General features: G+C 43.7%; 1 protein-coding gene across 3 annotated transcripts in view; it reads left to right on the top strand.

Moving 5' to 3' along the window:
- Window positions 1-17,732, top strand: part of LOC106604287 (transcription factor COE1-A) — a 108,007-nt gene that overhangs the window by 56,552 nt on the left and 33,723 nt on the right. For all 3 annotated transcript variants that reach the window (XM_045717922.1, XM_045717921.1, XM_045717920.1), the window contains exons 9-10: window positions 3,969-4,099; window positions 4,495-4,621. In XM_045717922.1, coding sequence (XP_045573878.1) covers window positions 3,969-4,099; window positions 4,495-4,621 — 258 coding nt within the window. The remainder of the gene's footprint in view (window positions 1-3,968; window positions 4,100-4,494; window positions 4,622-17,732) is intronic.

Genomic DNA, 17,732 nt, shown 5'->3' with positions numbered 1-17,732 from the left:
TCACTCTTTTCTATGTCTCTCTCCCCCCCTCTCTCACTCTTTTCTATATGTCTCTCTCCCCCTCTCTCACTCTTTTCTATCTCTCTTCCCCCTCTCTCACTCTTTTCTATATCTCTCTCCCCCCCTCTCACTCTTTTCTACATGTCTCTCCCCCCTCTCTCACTCTTTTCTATATCTCTCTCCCCCCTCTCACTCTTTTCTATATGTCTCTCTCCCCCTTTTCACTCTTTTCTACATGTCTCTCTCCCCCTCTCTCACTCTTTTCTATGTCTCTCTCCGCCCCTCTCTCACTCTTTTCTATATGTCTCTCCCCCCTCTCACTCTTTTCTATATGTCTCTCCCCCCCTCTCACTCTTTTCTATATGTCTCTCTCCCCCCCTCTCTCACTCTTTTCTATATGTCTCTCTCTCCCTCTCACTCTTTTCTGTCTCTCCCCCCCTCTCTCACTCTTTTCTACAGAACTCTCCCCCCTCTCTCACTCTTTTCTATATGTCTCTCTCCCCCCCTTTCACTCTTTTCTACATGTCTTTCTCCCCCTCTCTCACTCTTTTCTATGTCTCTCTTCCCCCCTCTCTCACTCTTTTCTATGTCTCTCTTCCCCCCTCTCTCACTCTTTTCTATGTCTCTCTCTCTATCTTTTTTCTCCCTCCTCAACTCTATCACTACCTCTCCTCTCCCTCTTTACACACTTTATTGCTCTCTCTTCTCATCTCCACTTCTCTCTCTCCCTTTTCTCTCTTTTATCTCTCTCCCTTCTCGCTTCCTTTTCCTCTCTTCTCACCCCCTCTCCTCCCGCTCCTTTTTCCCTCTAAGATTCTTAACTCTCAGTGAGAGAACAGAGAGAGGATGAAATGATGAGAGCAGCAGTGAATCCTGTATTCCCCCAGTGGCCGGCTCTTGTTAGAACTGCCATAGTGTCTTATGAGGACCATGTGTCAAAGCAGGACTGTGGTGCTTATGAGGCCCCAGGAAGCTTAAAGTCAACGCTGAGCTTATTTCCTATGAGACATGGTTAGGTTTATCCTCTAGCCTCTATCTCTCTCTCGCTCTCTCTCTCTCTCCGCCCAAAGATTTTCCCAGGTTAACACACACATACATACTGTGTCCTCAGAAAGTACACTGCTCAAAAAAATAAAGGGAACACTAAAATAACACATCCTAGATCTGAATGAATGAAATAATCTTATTAAATACTTTTTTCTTTACATAGTTGAATGTGCTGACAACAAAATCACACAAAAATAATCAATGGAAATCCAATTTATCAACCCATGGAGGTCTGGATTTGGAGTCACACTCAAAATGAAAGTGGAAAACCACACTACAGGCTGATCCAACTTTGATGTAATGTCCTTAAAACAAGTCAAAATGAGGCTCAGTAGTGTGTGTGGCCTCTACGTGCCTGTATGACCTCCCTACAACGCCTGGGCATGCTCCTGATGAGGTGGCGGATGGTCTCCTGAGGGATCTCCTCCCAGACCTGGACTAAAGCATCCGCCAACTCCTGGACAGTCTGTGGTGCGACGTGGTGTTGGTGGATGGAGCGAGACATGATGTCCCCGATGTGCTCAATTGGATTCAGGTCTGGGGAACGAGCGGGCCATTACATAGCATCAATGCCTTCCTCTTGCAGGAACTGCTGACACACTCCAGCCACTGTCTTGCATTAGGAGGAACCCAGGGCCAACCGCACCAGCATATGGTCTCACAAGGGGTCTGAGGATCTCATCTCGGTACCTAATGGCAGTCAGGCTACCTCTGGCGAGCACATGGAGGGCTGTGCGGCCCCCCAAAGAAATGCCACCCCACACCATGACTGACCCACCGCCAAACCGGTCATGCTGGAGGATGTTGCAGGCAGCAGAACGTTCTCCACAGCGTCTCCAGACTCTGTCACGTCTGTCACATGTGCTCAGTGTGAACCTGCTTTCATCTGTGAAGAGCACAGGGCGCCAGTGGCGAATTTGCCAATCTTGGTGTTCTCTGGCAAATGCCAAACGTCCTGCACGGTGTTGGGCTGTAAGAACAACCCTCCACCTGTGGACGTCGGGCCCTCATACCACCCTCATGGAGTCTGTTTCTGACCGTTTGAACAGACAAGTGCACATTGTGGCCTGCTGGAGGTCATTTTGCAGGGCTTTGGCAGTGCTCCTCCTGCTCCTCCTTGCACAAAGGCGGAGGTAGCGGTCCTGCTGCTGGGTTGTTGCCCTCCTACGGCCTCCTCCACATCTCCTGATGTACTGGCCTGTCTCCTGGTAGCGCCTCCATACTCTGGACACTACGCTGACAGACACAGCAAACCTTCTTGCCACAGCTCGCATTGATGTGCCATCCTGGATGAGCTGCACTACCTGAGCCACTTGTGTGGGTTGTAGACTCCGTCTCATGCTACCACTAGAGTGAAAGCACCGCCAGCATTCAAAAGTGACCAAAACATCAGCCAGGAAGCATAGGAACTGAGAAGTGGTCTGTGGTCACCACCTGCAGAACCACTCCTTTATTGGGGGTGTCTTGCTAATTGCCTATAATTTCCACCTGTTGTCTATTCCATTTGCACAACAGCATGTGAAATGTATTGTCAATCAGTGTTGCTTCCTAAGTGGACAGTTTGATTTCACAGAAGTGTGATTGACTTGGAGTTACATTGTGTTCTTTAAGTGTTCCCTTTATTTTTTTTGAGCAGTGTATTTAGACCCCTTGACTTTTTCAAAAAAATGTAGGTTGCAGCCTTATTCTAAAATGGATTAAATTAGTTTTTTTCCCTCATCAATCTACACACAATACCCCATAATGACAAAGCAAAAACTGGTTTTTAGACATTTTAGCTAAAAAATAAACAAAATGAAACAGAAATATGACATTTACATAATTATTCAGACTCTTTGCTCAGTACTTCCTTGAAGCACCTTTAGCAGCGATGACAGCCTCGTTTCTTCTTGGGTATGACGATACAAGCTTGGCACACCTGTATTTGGGGTATTTGGGAGTTTCTCCCATTCCCTTCCCCAGATCTGTGCCTCGACACAATCGGAGATCTAAGGACAATTTCTTCGACCTCATGGCTTGGTTTTTGCTCTTTTGGGACCTTATACTGACAGGTGTGTGCCTTTGCAAATCATTTCCAATCAATTTAATTTACCACAGGTGGACTCCAATGAAGTTGTAGAAACGATGATCAATGGAAACAGGATGCCCCTGAACTCAATTTCAAGTCTCATAGCAAAGGGTCTAAGTACTTATGTAAATAAGGTATTTCTGTTTTTATTTATTTTAAATTTGCAAAACAAATCAAAAAATCTGTTTTCACAATGAGCAACAAACACAACAGATGGCAGAGAGGAGGACCCCAAATATGAACCCTATCACATGGATTCATGTTTCACTATATGGTTGACATATACACACACACACACACACACACACACACACACACACACACACACACACACACACACACACACACACACACACACACACCATCAGTGTCTATGAAAAGACTTGCAGGATGAAGAGGGGGCGAGATGAAGAGAGTGAGAGGCAGATGAAGGAGGGGGGAGAGAGGAGGGTGAAGAAAGAGAGGAGAGAGACGGGGAAAAGTCATTCTGTAGTAAAGTGGATTACCCTGCTTTGGAGAATGACATCATGTTTGACAAGCTGAGGCTCTGTAAAGTAGAGGAGATTAAGCCTTTATTTATTTTTAATTCCACTGCTGTTCTTTTCTCCAATCTGATCCAGTAATGTAAAGCCTGTAATTATAATATCCAGGGGTCAGTATTACGCCTCACAGCAGACCTGCTTATGAATTGGAGAATTTAGTTGTTCTCTTCATACAATCAGAATGGAGAAACTGTACTGTACCTTGTATTCCTGATTCTGCATTAAAACTAAATTTCTGATCTCTCTCTCCCCCCTCCCCTACACTCTCCCTCCCTCCCTCCACCCCCTCCCTCCCCCTATTCCCCCCACAGCCACCCCCTGTATCAAGGCGATCAGCCCCAGTGAGGGCTGGACTACAGGCGGGGCCACAGTCATTATCATTGGAGAAAACTTCTTTGATGGACTCCAGGTCATATTTGGTACCATGCTAGTCTGGAGTGAGGTCAGTAGCACATTTATCAGTGTGTGTGTGTGTGTGTGTGTGTGTGTGTGTGTGTGTGTGTGTGTGTGTGTGTGTGTGTGTGTGTGTGTGTGTGTGTGTGTGTGTGTGTATGACTGTGTGTGTGACTGTGTGTAACCGACAGAGAATCAAACAAAAAACAGTGAGTCCGTGGTGCTCAAGACTGCCTTAGCCCTCTGAGCTAAAGCCAAGGTAATCTGGATGTTTTCTGGGCATTTATAAACTACATCCGACCTTACATGTCAACTGAACATTTTCTATGGCTCTTGTAAGTCTTTATACGTCTTTCACTTTGAAATAGAACATGTTATGGGGTCTGTAAGGACAAGTACATATGTAACAATAAAACCTTTTTTGTCCCCTGTCCCCCTCTGTAGCTGATCACAGCCCACGCCATCCGGGTGCAGACTCCCCCCAGACACATCCCCGGGGTCGTAGAGGTCACGCTGTCATACAAGTCGAAACAGTTCTGCAAGGGCACACCTGGATGCTACATATACACAGGTTAATACACCTTAATTTATCACACCTGGATGCTACATATACACAGGTAAATACACCTTAATTTATCACACCTGGATGCTACATATACACAGGTAAATACACCTTAATTTATCACACCTGGATGCTACATATACACAGGTTAATACACCTTAATTTAACACACCTGGATGCTACATATACACAGGTAAATACACCTTAATTTATCACACCTGGATGCTACATATACACAGGTTAATACACCTTAATTTATCACACCTGGATGCTACATATACACAGGTTAATACACCTTAATTTAACACACCTGGATGCTACATATACACAGGTTAATACACCTTAATTTAACACACCTGGATGCTACATATACACAGGTTAATACACCTTAATTTAACACACCTGGATGCTACATATACACAGGTTAATACACCTTAATTTAACACACCTGGATGCTACATATACACAGGGAAAAACAGAGGGAGGGGGGAGGGGGGAGAGAGGAGTGAACAAAGAGGAGAGAGGAGAGGAGTGGGGAGAGAGGGCAGAGATGGGATTGGGGAGAGGGAGAGGAGAGGAGGGTAGAAAGGACTAGGGGATTACCATGGTCAGCCATCTTGGTCTCCTGGGTTGTGGTTGGCTCCAGTCTGGGTCCAGTTGCCAGTGGTAATCATAGAGAACTGGCATGGTGTGGTTTGACTGCTGGCAAAGGAAATGGCATGTAGACATACAAACACTTCCACACACACACACATATATACGCATATGCAGAAATCACACAAACACAGATTCACACACAGACACACACACACACACACACACAGCACACACACACACACACACACACACACACACACACACACACACACACACACACACACACACACACACACACACACACACACACACACTGGGGACAGCTGGTATCACTAATCAACTTGTGTTGGGGAGAGGAAACGAGGAGACCTAATTAAGTCAACACACCCAATACTGCTGCCAATATTGGAATACACACACACACTCTCTCACACACACGCACACACACACACACACACACACACACACACACACACACACACACACACACACACACACACACACACACACACACACACACATGCACAGGGCAGAATGGCTAGAGAAAAGGAAACTGTGTGTATTTACACATCCCTATTCACATGTAAAGCTGTTTTTATGGCATATTCTGGACATCCTGCTTCTCTCTCTCTCTCTCTCTCTCTTATACAAGTTCATTTCCATGTATCACCATTCATCAACAAGGCTTCAAGCCCTTCCTCAGGCAGAGTTGTAATCCTGTCTGTTAGGGGCTGTAAAGAGCTGTGAGGTGCTGACAGGCTTCTGGCTGTAGATTGGGTTTGTGTCCCAAATGGCACCATATTCCCTATATAGTGAACTACTTTTGACCAGAGCCCTACGGGTCCTGATTAAAGGTAGTCCTCTATATAGGTAATAGGATGCCCTTTGGGACCCATTTTGGAGGTGCATGATGACGAACATCTCTTCTCGCTCAGAAGTGAATCCTCTCCACTTCAGAATGCAGCCCCCACCGCTTAGCAACCTCTTAGCAACCGCTTATCACTACTGATATTATAAGACCCTGCTGCTGGAGCATATAAAAAATGGAATAAAATTGTATTGGTCACATGGACATATTTTGCAGATGTTATCGCAGGCGCAGGGAGCTGCTTATTTTTCTAGCTCCAACAGTGCAATAATAACTAACAATAAAAAACAGTAACACAAACCCCAAAAATATTAAAAGAAGGAAATTACGAAATATCAGAACGAGTAATGTCAGAGTTCGAAATATAAATATATATACACTGAGTGTACAAAACATTAGGAACACCTGCCTTGTCCACAACATAGACTGACCAGGTGAATCCAGGTGAAAGCTATGATCCCTTATTGATGTCACCTGTTAAATCCACTTCAACCAGTGTAGAAGAAGGGGAGGAGCCAGGTTAAAGAAGGATGTTTTAACCTTGAGACAATTGAGACATGGATTGTGTATGTGCCATTCAGAGGGTGAAAGGGCAAGACACAATATTTAAGTGCCTATGAACTGGTATGGTAGTAGTAGCCAGGCGCACCGGTTTGAGTGTGTCAACAACTGCAACACTGCTGGATTTTTCATGCCTAACAGTTTCCCGTGTGTATCAAGAGTGGTCCACCCCTCGAAGGACATCCAGCCAACTTGACACAACTGTAGGAAGCATTGGAGTCAACATGGGTCAGCATCCCTGTGGAACGCTTTAAACACCTTGTAGAGTCCATGTCCTGCTGAGTTGAGGCTGTTCTGAGGGCAAAAGCAGGCGGTGTAACTCAACATTAACTTCTCTAGGGCAGGCGGGACGAATTCGTCCCACCTACGTAACAGCCAGTGGAATCCTGTGGCGCGTTATTCAAATAGCTTAGAAATGCTATTACTTCAATTTCTCAAACATATGACTATTTTACACCATTTTAAAGACAAGACTCTCGTTAATCTAACCACACTGTCCGTTTTCAAAAAGGCTTTACAACGAAAGCAAAACATTAGATTATGTCAGCAGAGTACCCAGCCAGAAATAATCAGACACCCATTTTTCAAGCTAGCATATAATGTCACATAAACCCAAACCACAGCTAAATGCAGCACTAACCTTTGATGATCTTCATCAGATGACAATCTTAGGACATTATGTTATACAATACATGCATGTTTTGTTCAATCAAATTCATATTTATATCAAAAAACAGCTTTTTACATTAGCATGTGATGTTCAGAACTAGCATACCCACCGAAAACTTCCGGTGAATTTACTAAATTACTCATGATAAACATTGACAAAATACATAACAATTATTTTAAGAATTATAGATACAGAACTCCTTTATGCAAACGCTATGTCAGATTTTAAAATAGCTTTTCGGCAAAAGCACATTTTGCAATATTCTGAGTACATAGCTTGGCCATCACAGGCTAGCTAATTTGACACCCACCAAGTTTGGGGCTTACTAAACTCAGAATTACTATTAGAAAAATTTGATTACCTTTGCTGTTCTTCGTCAGAATGCACTCCCAGGACTTCTACTTCAACAACAAATGTTGTTTTGGTTCCAAATAATCCATAGTTATATCCAAATACCTCCGTTTTGTTCGTGCGTTCAGGTCACTATCCGAAGAGTAACGCGCGAGCGCATTTTGTGACAAAAAATGTCAAAATATTCCATTACTGTACTTAGAAGCATGTCAAACGCTGTTTAAAATCCATTTTTATGCTATTTTTCTCATAAAATAGCGATAATATTCCAACCGGGAAACGTTGTATTCATTCAAAGGCTGAAAGAAAAAAATTGAGAAGTCTTGTGAATGCGCATCTCAGTTTCACTGTCCCCAGGCTCACCACTTACAAACTCTGCTGCTGTACTTTGCCCAGAGACAGCATACACCCCATTCCACTTTCTGGCGGCTTTAGAGAGCCAATGGAAGCCTTAGAAAGTGTCACGTTACAGCACAGATGCTGTAATGTCGATAGAGATGCAACAGAAGGACAACAAATTGTCAGACAGGGCACTTCCTGTATGGAATCTTCTCAGGTTTTGGCCTGCCATATGAGTTCTGTTATACTCACAGACACCATTCAAACAGTTTTAGAAACTTTAGAGTGTTTTCTATCCAAATCTACTAATTATATGCATATTCTAGTTTCTGGGCAGGATTAGTAACCAGATTAAATCGGGTACGTTTTTTATCCGGCCGTGAAAATACTGCCCCCTATCCCAAAGAAGTTAAGACATGAAGGTCAGTCAATCCACAACTTTTTACTGGTACTTTATATGTATATATTGATGTGTATAGACAGTATGTCAATTTAAATGGTGTGTACAGTAGTTATATAGGATGAACCTTGACTAGAATATAGTATATTCATACGAAGTGGGTAAAACACAACATAATTCAAGTGATCTGTGTTCAATGACTATGTACATAGGGCAGCAGTCTCTAAGGTGCAAGGTAGAGTACCGGGTGGTACCCGGCTAGTAACAGTGACTAAGTTCAGGGCAGGGTACTGGGCGGAGGCCAGCTAGTGGTGACTATTTAACAGTGGCCTGGAGATAGAAGCTGCTTATCAGTATCTCAGTCCCAGCTTTGACGCGGTTACAGATGGTGCAATTGCCATACCAGGCGGTGATACAGCCTGACAGGATGCTCTCATTGGTGCATCTGTAGAGGTCTGTGAGGGACTTAGGGGCCAAGCTGAATTTCTTCAGCCTCCTGAGGTTGACGACGTTGTTGTGCCTTCTTCACCACACTGTCTGTGTGAAGGGACCATTTCAGGTTGTCTTTGATGTGCACGCCAAGGAACTTGAAGCTTTTCACCTTCTCCACTGCGGCCTGTCAATGCAGATGGGGATGTGCCCTCTCTGCTGTCTTCTGAAGTTCACGATCAGCTCCTTTGTTTTGTTGATGTTGAAGGAGAGATTATTTTCCTGGCACAACTCTGCCAGGGCCCTCACCTCCTCCCTATAGGCTGTCTCTTTGTTGTTAATCAAGTTTACCACTGTTGTGTCGTCTGCAAACTTGATGATTGAATTGGAGACGTGCATGGCCACCGCAATGATGGGTGAACAGGGAGTCCAGGAGGGAGCTGAGCACTCACCCTTGTGGGGCCTCGTGTTAAGGGTCAGCGTGGCGCAGGTGTTGTTGCCTACCTTCACTAACCTGGGGTCGGCCCATCAGGATGTTCAGGACCCAGTTGCACAAAGAGGGATTCAGACCCAGAGCCCTGATCTTAGTGATAAGCTTGGAGGGCACTATGGTGTTGAATGCTGAGCTGTAGTCAATAAACAGCATTCTTACATAGGTATTCCTCTTGTCCAGATGGGGTAGAGTGCAGTGCCGTGGCGATAACGTCATCCGTGATCTGTTGGGGCGGTAAGCAAACTGAAGTGGGTCTATTGTGTCAGGTAATGTGGAGGTGATAGGATCCTTAACTAGCCACTCAAAGCACTTCATGATGACAGAAGTCAGTGCTACGGGGCGATAGTCATTTAGTTCAGTTACCTTCGCTTTCTTGGGTAGAAGAACAATGGTGGACATGTTGAAGCATGTGGGGAGAATAGACTGGGATAGGGAGAGATTGAATTTGTCCGTAAACACTCCAGCAAGCTGGTCTGCGCATGCTCTGAGGACGTGGCTTGGGGTGGCCTCTGGCTCACCAGTCTTGCGAGGGTTAACACATTTAAATGTCTTACTCACGTCTGCCACGGAGAACGAGAACTCACAGACCTTGTGAGTGGCGGTGGCCCGCGTCGGAGGCTCTGTGTTATCCTCGAAGCAGGGACACGCACATTTACACACACACACACACACACAAACAAAAACCAATACTCTCTCTCTCCTCTCTCCTCCCTCTTTCTCTCCTCTCTCTCTCTCTGACATTAAGTGTAGTATGTCTGGGCCCAGTACTGATTAGGTATGTGTGAAGCATCAGTCAGCAGTCAGCAGTCCGCAGTCATCAGTCAGCAGGGCTGGGGATGCTGTTAGGACAGGACAGGGACAGGAGAAGACTAAAGTACAGCAACAGAATATTAACAAGCTGAAAGACTAACTGTGTCCCAAATGGCTCCCTATTCCCTATTCCCTATGTAAAGTCCATAGGACCTGGTCAAAAGTAGTGCACTACATGTGCCATTTAACTGCCATTCTATCTGACTAGTATTCCACAGGGGGGTGGAGAGAGCAAGACGTTGTTTGTCATTTTTATATCTGGCGGAACTGTGAAATGAAAGGACTTCAATCTGTACCTGTATTACTGGCATTAGCATCAATGTGTAGCATATAGTAGATGGACCTTAGAAGCACACACACAAATACACACACACACAAATACACACACACACAATCTCTTTGTCTCTGTCTCTCTCTCTCTCTGTCAATTCAATTCAATTTCAATTTAAGGGGCTTTATTGGCATGGGAAACATATGTTAATATTGCCAAATAAAATGAAGTAGATTATAAACAACAGTGAAATAAACAGTAAAAAGGTACTGTAAACATTGCACTTTCAAAAGTTCTAAAATAATGAATTCATTACAAATGTCATATTATGTGCAAATAGTTAAAGTACAAAATGGAAAATAAATAAAATTAAATATGTGTTGTATTTACAATGGTGTTTGTTCTTCACTGGATGCCCTTTTCTTGAGGCAACAGGTCACACATCTTGCTGCTGTGATGGCACACTGTGGTATTTCACCCAGTAGATATGGGAGTTTATCAAAATTGGGTTTGTTTTCAAATTATTTGTGGATCTTTGTAATCTGAGGGAAATATGTGTCACTAATATGGTCATACAATGGGCAGAAGGTTAGGAAGTGCAGCTCAGTTTCCACCTCATTTTGTGGGCAGTGTGCACATAGCCTGTCTTCTCTTGAGAGCCAGGTCTGCCTACGGCGGCCTTTCTCAATAGCAAGACTATGGTCACGGAGTCTGTACATAGTCAAAGCTTTGCTTAAGTTTGGGTCAGTCACAGTGGCCATGTATTCTGCCACAGTGTAGTCTCTAAGGCCAAATAGCATTTTAGTTTGCTCTGTTTTTTTGTTAATTCTTTCCAATGTGTCATATAGTTACAATACCAGTCAAAAGTTTGGACACACCTACTCATTCAAGGGGTTTTCTTTATTTTGACTATTTTATACATTGTAGAATAATAGTGAAGACTTCAAAACTATGAAATAACCGATATAGAATCACGTCGTAAGCAAAAAAACTTTTTTTTTACAATAGCAAGTCTATTTCCACCAGTCTAATGTCCAACGCTTGTGTTTCATGGCCCAAGCAAGTCTCTTCTTCTTATTGGTGTCCTTTAGTAGTGGTTTCTTTGCAGCAATTCAACCATGAAGGCCTGATTCACACAGTCTCCTCTGAACAGTTGATGTTGAGATGTGTCTGTTACTTGAACTCTGTGAAGCATTTATTTGGGCTTAAATCTGAGGCTGGTAACTCTAATGAACTTATCCTCTGCAGCAGAGGTAACTCTGGGTCTTCCTTTCCTGTGGCGGTCCTCATGAGAGCCAGTTTCACCATAGCGCTTGATGGTTTTTGCGACTACACTTGAAGAAACTTTCACAGTTCTTGAAATATTCCATATTGACTGACCTTTTTGTCTTAAAGTAGTGATGGACTGTCATTTCTCTTTACTTTTTTGAACTGTTCTTGCCATAATATGGACTTGGTCTTTTACCAAATAGGGCTATTTTCTGTATACCCCTACCTAGTCACAACACAAATGATTGACTCAATAGAAGGAAAGAAATTCCACAAGGTAACTTTTAACAAGGCACACCTGTTAATTAAAATGCATTCCAGGTGATTACCTCATTAAGCTGGTTGAGAGAATGACAAGAGTGTGCAAAGCTGTCATCAAGGCAAAGGGTGGCTACTCTAAAAAATCTCAAATATAAAATACATTTTGATTTGTTTAACACTTCTTTGGTTACTGCATCCTTCCATATGTATTATTTCATAGTTTTGATGTTTTCACTATTTTTCTACAATGTCGAAAATAATACAAATAAAGACAAGTCCTTGAATGAGTAGGTGTGTCCAAACTCTTGACTGGTACAGTATATTTTTGTTTTCTCATGATTTGGTTGGGTCTAATTGTGTTGCTGTCCTGTTTGTATTTGTGAACAGAGCCCCAGAACCAGCTTCCTTAGGGGACTCTTCTCCAGGTTCATCTCTCTGTAGGTGATGGCTTTGTTATGGAAGGTTTGGGAATCGCTTCCTTTTAGGTGGTTGTAGAATTTAACAGCTCTTTTCTGGATTTTGATAATTAGCGGGTATCGGCTGTATTCTGCTCAGCATGCATTATTTGGTGTTTTATGTTGTACACAGAGGATGTTTTTGCAGAATTCTGCATGCAGAGTCTCAATTTGGTGTTTGTCCCATTTTGTGAATTCTTGGTTGGTGAGCAGAGCCCAGACCTCACAACCATAAAGAGCAATGGGTTCTATAACTGATTCAGGTATTTTTAGGCAGATCCTAATTGGTATGTTAAATTTTATGTTCCTTTTGATGGCATAGAAGGCCCTTGCCTTGTCTCTCAGATCGTTCAAAGCTTTGTGGAAGTTACCTGTGGCGCTGATGTTTAGGCCGAGGTATGTATAGTTTTTTGTGTGCTCTAGGGCAATGGTGTATAGATGGAATTTGTATTGGTGGTCCTGGCAACTGGACCTTTTTTGGAACACCGTTATTTTTGTCTTACTGAGATTTATTGTCAGGGCCCAGGTCTGACAGAATCTGTGCAGAAGATCTAGGTGCTGCTGTAGGGCCTCCTTGATTGGGGGCAGAAGCACCAGATCATCAGCAAACAGTAGACATTTGACTTAGGATTCTATGTGGTGAGGCTTGGTGTTGCAGACTGTTCTAGTGTGGGGCTTAAGCTGCATCCCAGTCTCACCCCACGGCCCTGTGGAAAGAAATGTGTGTGTTTTTTGCCAATTTTAACCACACACTTGTTTGTATATATGGATTTTATAATGGAATTTGTTTTTCCCCCAACACCACTTTCTATCAGTTTGTATAGCAAACCCTCATGCCAAATTGAGTCAGAAGCCTTTTGAAATCAACAAAGCATGAGAAGACTTTGCCTTTGTTTTGGTTTGTTTGTTTGTCAATTAGGGTGTGCAGGGGGAATACGTGGTCTGTTGTACGGCAATTTGGAAAAAAGCCAATTTGACATTTGCTCAGTATATTGTTTTCACTGAGGAAATGTACGAGTCTGCTGTTAATGATAATGCAGAGGATTTTCCCAAGGTTGCTGATGATGCATATCCCACAGTAGTTATCGGGGTCAATCTTTTGTGGATTGGGGTGATCAGTCCTTGGTTCCAAATATTGGGGATGATGACAGAGCTAAAGATGATGTTAAAGAGTTTAACTATAGCCAAAAAGGGTTTGTATTTTGTCTTGTAGTTCATTCAATGTAATTGGAGAATCCAGTGGGTTCTGGTGGTCTTTAATAGTAGATTCTAAGATTTGTATTTGATCATGTATATGCTTTTGCTGTTTGTTCTTTGTTATACAGCCAAAAAGATTGGAGAAGTGGTTTATCCATACATCTCCGTTTTGGATAGATTACTCTTCCTGTTGTTGTTTGTTTAGTGTTTTCCAATTGTCCCAGAAGTGGTCTGTCTCTCTCTCTCTCTCTCTCTCTCTCTCTCTCTCTCTCTCTCTCTCTCTCTCTCTCTCTCTCACTCTCTCACTCTCTCTCTCACACACACACACACACACACACACACACACACACACACACACACACACACACACACACACACACACACACACACACACACACACACACACACACACACACACACACACACACACACACACACACACACACACAAATACACACACACCAATACAATAACAGTAGAGTGCAGTAGCGAGGATGTCTATTGCTCTCTCTAATTCAGTCCTTTATTGAGCTGCTGTTGATTAAAACTCTAGTAGAGATGGGGAGCATGCACATGCCTCTTTCTCACACACCTCCACTCAGTTTACTCTCAGATACAGTACCTACAGCCAGTCACATTTTCTTTACAACCTCCATATTAAGGGGATATTCAAATTAGATGTAGGGTTTAAGCCCTCTCTCCTCCTTCCTGCTAAATGGAATGGTAGGAAGGAATTGGAATGTACAGATGGTGGAATGCCTCATTCTAATCTACCCTAAAGATCAGTATTTGATTTATGTTGATTATAGGATTTTTCATTTGCGCTTTCATGATGGGCCTAGTAATTTTACTGTAATCTTAAATCCTAGATTAGTTGAACTTTTGGTATTATCATAGTGAAATGTCATATTTACGTACATTAATTGGTAAAATTCTCAAATAAAATAGGCAGGCTTTCCTGTATAAAAAACAAGTGATATTTTATCAGTCTGAATTTCCTGCTGTACATTTTTTTATCCTCTTGACAAGTGATGTGTAATTTAGCCTGTCTGATCCTCCCAATAAACACAATCACCAGTTCATGGAGTAATTGATCAAAATTAGATAGGGAGGGAAAGAGAGAGGGAGGGAGGAGGGAGAATGCCTTATGAAGGAATTGAGAGAGGGACAGAGAGAGACCGAGGGAGAGAGGGGGGAATAAAGAATGACGCAAAAATAATAAGCATGGGAAAACCAAGCAGGACAGAATGAGAGTGGAGGGGAGGGGGTCAATCACAGACTGAGAGAGAGAAAGAGAGAGGGGGGGTCAATCACACAGAGAGAGAGAGAGAGAGAGAGAGAGAGAGAATGAGAGAGAGAGCAGGGGTAAGATTATCAGAGGTGAAGGAACAAATGTTCATACAGGAGGTTAAGTGTTCTTGTTCGTGATTCATACTACAGGGAGATAGATTACTGTCTGTCTGACCTCTCATCCATCCTCCTCCTCCTCCCCTCATTCCCTCATCCTCGTCTTCTCCTCCTCCCCTCCTCCTCCTCCCCTCATTCCCTCATCCTCCTCCCCTCCTCCTTCTCTTCCCCTCCTCCCATCATCCTCCTCCTATCCTTCCCCCCTTCCCCTTCCTCTTCTCCTCCTCCCCTCCTCCAGCTCTCCTCCGTCCCTCCCTAACTCATATACATCTCCTACCCTCTAGTCCTGTGGATGGTGGTGTGACTTTATGAAACTCCCATGAGTATTGATCCTGATGATGGAGCTGATCGAGGTGATTGGGAGGTCAATCCCTACAGTTGCTGATTATAAAGTTCATGATGTATTAATGTAGGTATGTTTTACTGGTTAGGATTTGGTAGTTTTGTGATGTGATTTATTTATGATTCACTTTATGATTCACTTTATCTCTATCTTGCCCTCTCTCTCGCTCTTTTTCACACGCATACACACGCACACGCACACACACACACACACACACACACACACACACACACACACACACACACACACACACACACACACACACCAGTCTGCTCATTATGGTGCACACTTGTCACCATCATTAAGCATACCTGCGCATCATCAGACTCACCTGGACTCCATCACCTCCTTGATTACCTGTCCTTTATATGTCACTCTCTTTGGTTCCTTCCCCAGGCGTTATTGTTTCTGTTCCAGTGTCATGTCTGTGCGTTGTTCATGTTTTATTGTTTGGTATTATGTTAACTTGCTTCCCGACTCTCAGCGCACACGTTACAATACGTAAAGACAAGATTAAATCAAGAAAAGTTTGATGCGTGACAATATTAACCTATCACTTGTGAATGATACATTATTACTTGTGAATGATATATTAACACTTGTGAATACTAATTTGTTCTTAACTGACTTGCCTATATAAATAATAGTTAAATATATATATATATACACTGCTCAAAAAAATAAAGGGAACACTTAAACAACACAATGTAACTCCAAGTCAATCACACTTCTGTGAAATCAAACTGTCCACTTAGGAAGCAACACTGATTGACAATACATTTCACATGCTGTTGTGCAAATGGAATAGACAACAGGTGGAAATTATAGGCAATTAGCAAGACACCCCCAATAAAGGAGTGGTTCTGCAGGTGGTGACCACAGACCACTTCTCAGTTCCTATGCTTCCTGGCTGATGTTTTGGTCACTTTTGAATGCTGGCGGTGCTTTCACTCTAGTGGTAGCATGAGACGGAGTCTACAACCCACACAAGTGGCTCAGGTAGTGCAGCTCATCCAGGATGGCACATCAATGCGAGCTGTGGCAAGAAGGTTTGCTGTGTCTGTCAGCGTAGTGTCCAGAGCATGGAGGCGCTACCAGGAGACAGGCCAGTACATCAGGAGACGTGGAGGAGGCCGTAGGAGGGCAACAACCCAGCAGCAGGACCGCTACCTCCGCCTTTGTGCAAGGAGGAGCAGGAGGAGCACTGCCAGAGCCCTGCAAAATGACCTCCAGCAGGCCACAAATGTGCATGTGTCTGCTCAAACGGTCAGAAACAGACTCCATGAGGGTGGTATGAGGGCCCGACGTCCACAGGTGGGGGTTGTGCTTACAGCCCAACACCGTGCAGGACGTTTGGCATTTGCCAGAGAACACCAAGATTGGCAAATTCGCCACTGGCGCCCTGTGCTCTTCACAGATGAAAGCAGGTTCACACTGAGCACATGTGACAGACGTGACAGAGTCTGGAGACGCCGTGGAGAACGTTCTGCAGCCTGCAACCTCCTCCAGCATGACCGTTTTGGCGGTGGGTCAGTCATGGTGTGGGGTGGCATTTCTTTGGGGGGCTGCACCGCCCTCCATGTGCTCGCCAGTGGTAACCTGACTGCCATTAGGTACCGAGATGAGATCCTCAGACCCCTTGTGAGACCATATGCTGGTGTGGTTGGCCCTGGGTTCCTCCTAATGCAAGACAATGCTAGACCTCATGTGGCTGGAGTGTGTCAGCAGTTCCTGCAAGAGGAAGGCATTGATGCTATGGACTGGCCCGCCCGTTCCCCAGACCTGAATTCAATTGAGCACATCTGGGACATCATGTCTCGCTCCATCCACCAACGCCACGTTGCACCACAGACTGTCCAGGAGTTGGCGGATGCTTTAGTCCAGGTCTGGGAGGAGATCCCTCAGGAGACCATCCGCCACCTCATCAAGAGCATGCCCAGGCGTTGTAGGGAGGTCATACAGGCACGTGGAGGCCACACACACTACTGAGCCTCATTTTGACTTGTTTTAAGGACATTACATTAAGTTGGATCAGCCTGTAGTGTGGTTTTCCACTTTAATTTTGAGTGTGACTCCAAATCCAGACCTCCATGGGTTGATAAATTGGATTTCCATTGATTATTTTTGTGTGATTTTGTTGTCAGCACATTCAACTATGTAAAGAAAAAAGTATTTAATAAGATTATTTCTTTCATTCAGATCTAGGAGGTGTTGTTTAAGTGTTCCCTTTGTTTTTTTGAGCAGTGTATATATATATATATATATATATATATTATTCACTTGTGAATGATATGGTATCACTTGTGAATGATATGGTATCAGTTGTGAATAGTACATTATCATGTGAATAATACATTATCACTTGTGAATAGTACATTATCACTTGTGAATGATGCCCA

The sequence above is a fragment of the Salmo salar genome, chromosome ssa05 (assembly GCF_905237065.1).
Source record: "Salmo salar chromosome ssa05, Ssal_v3.1, whole genome shotgun sequence".
In the NCBI taxonomy this organism is placed as follows: Eukaryota; Metazoa; Chordata; class Actinopteri; order Salmoniformes; family Salmonidae; genus Salmo; species Salmo salar.
The sequence above is the reverse complement of the archived record's forward strand: the minus strand, read 5'-3'. Positions and strand labels throughout refer to the sequence as shown.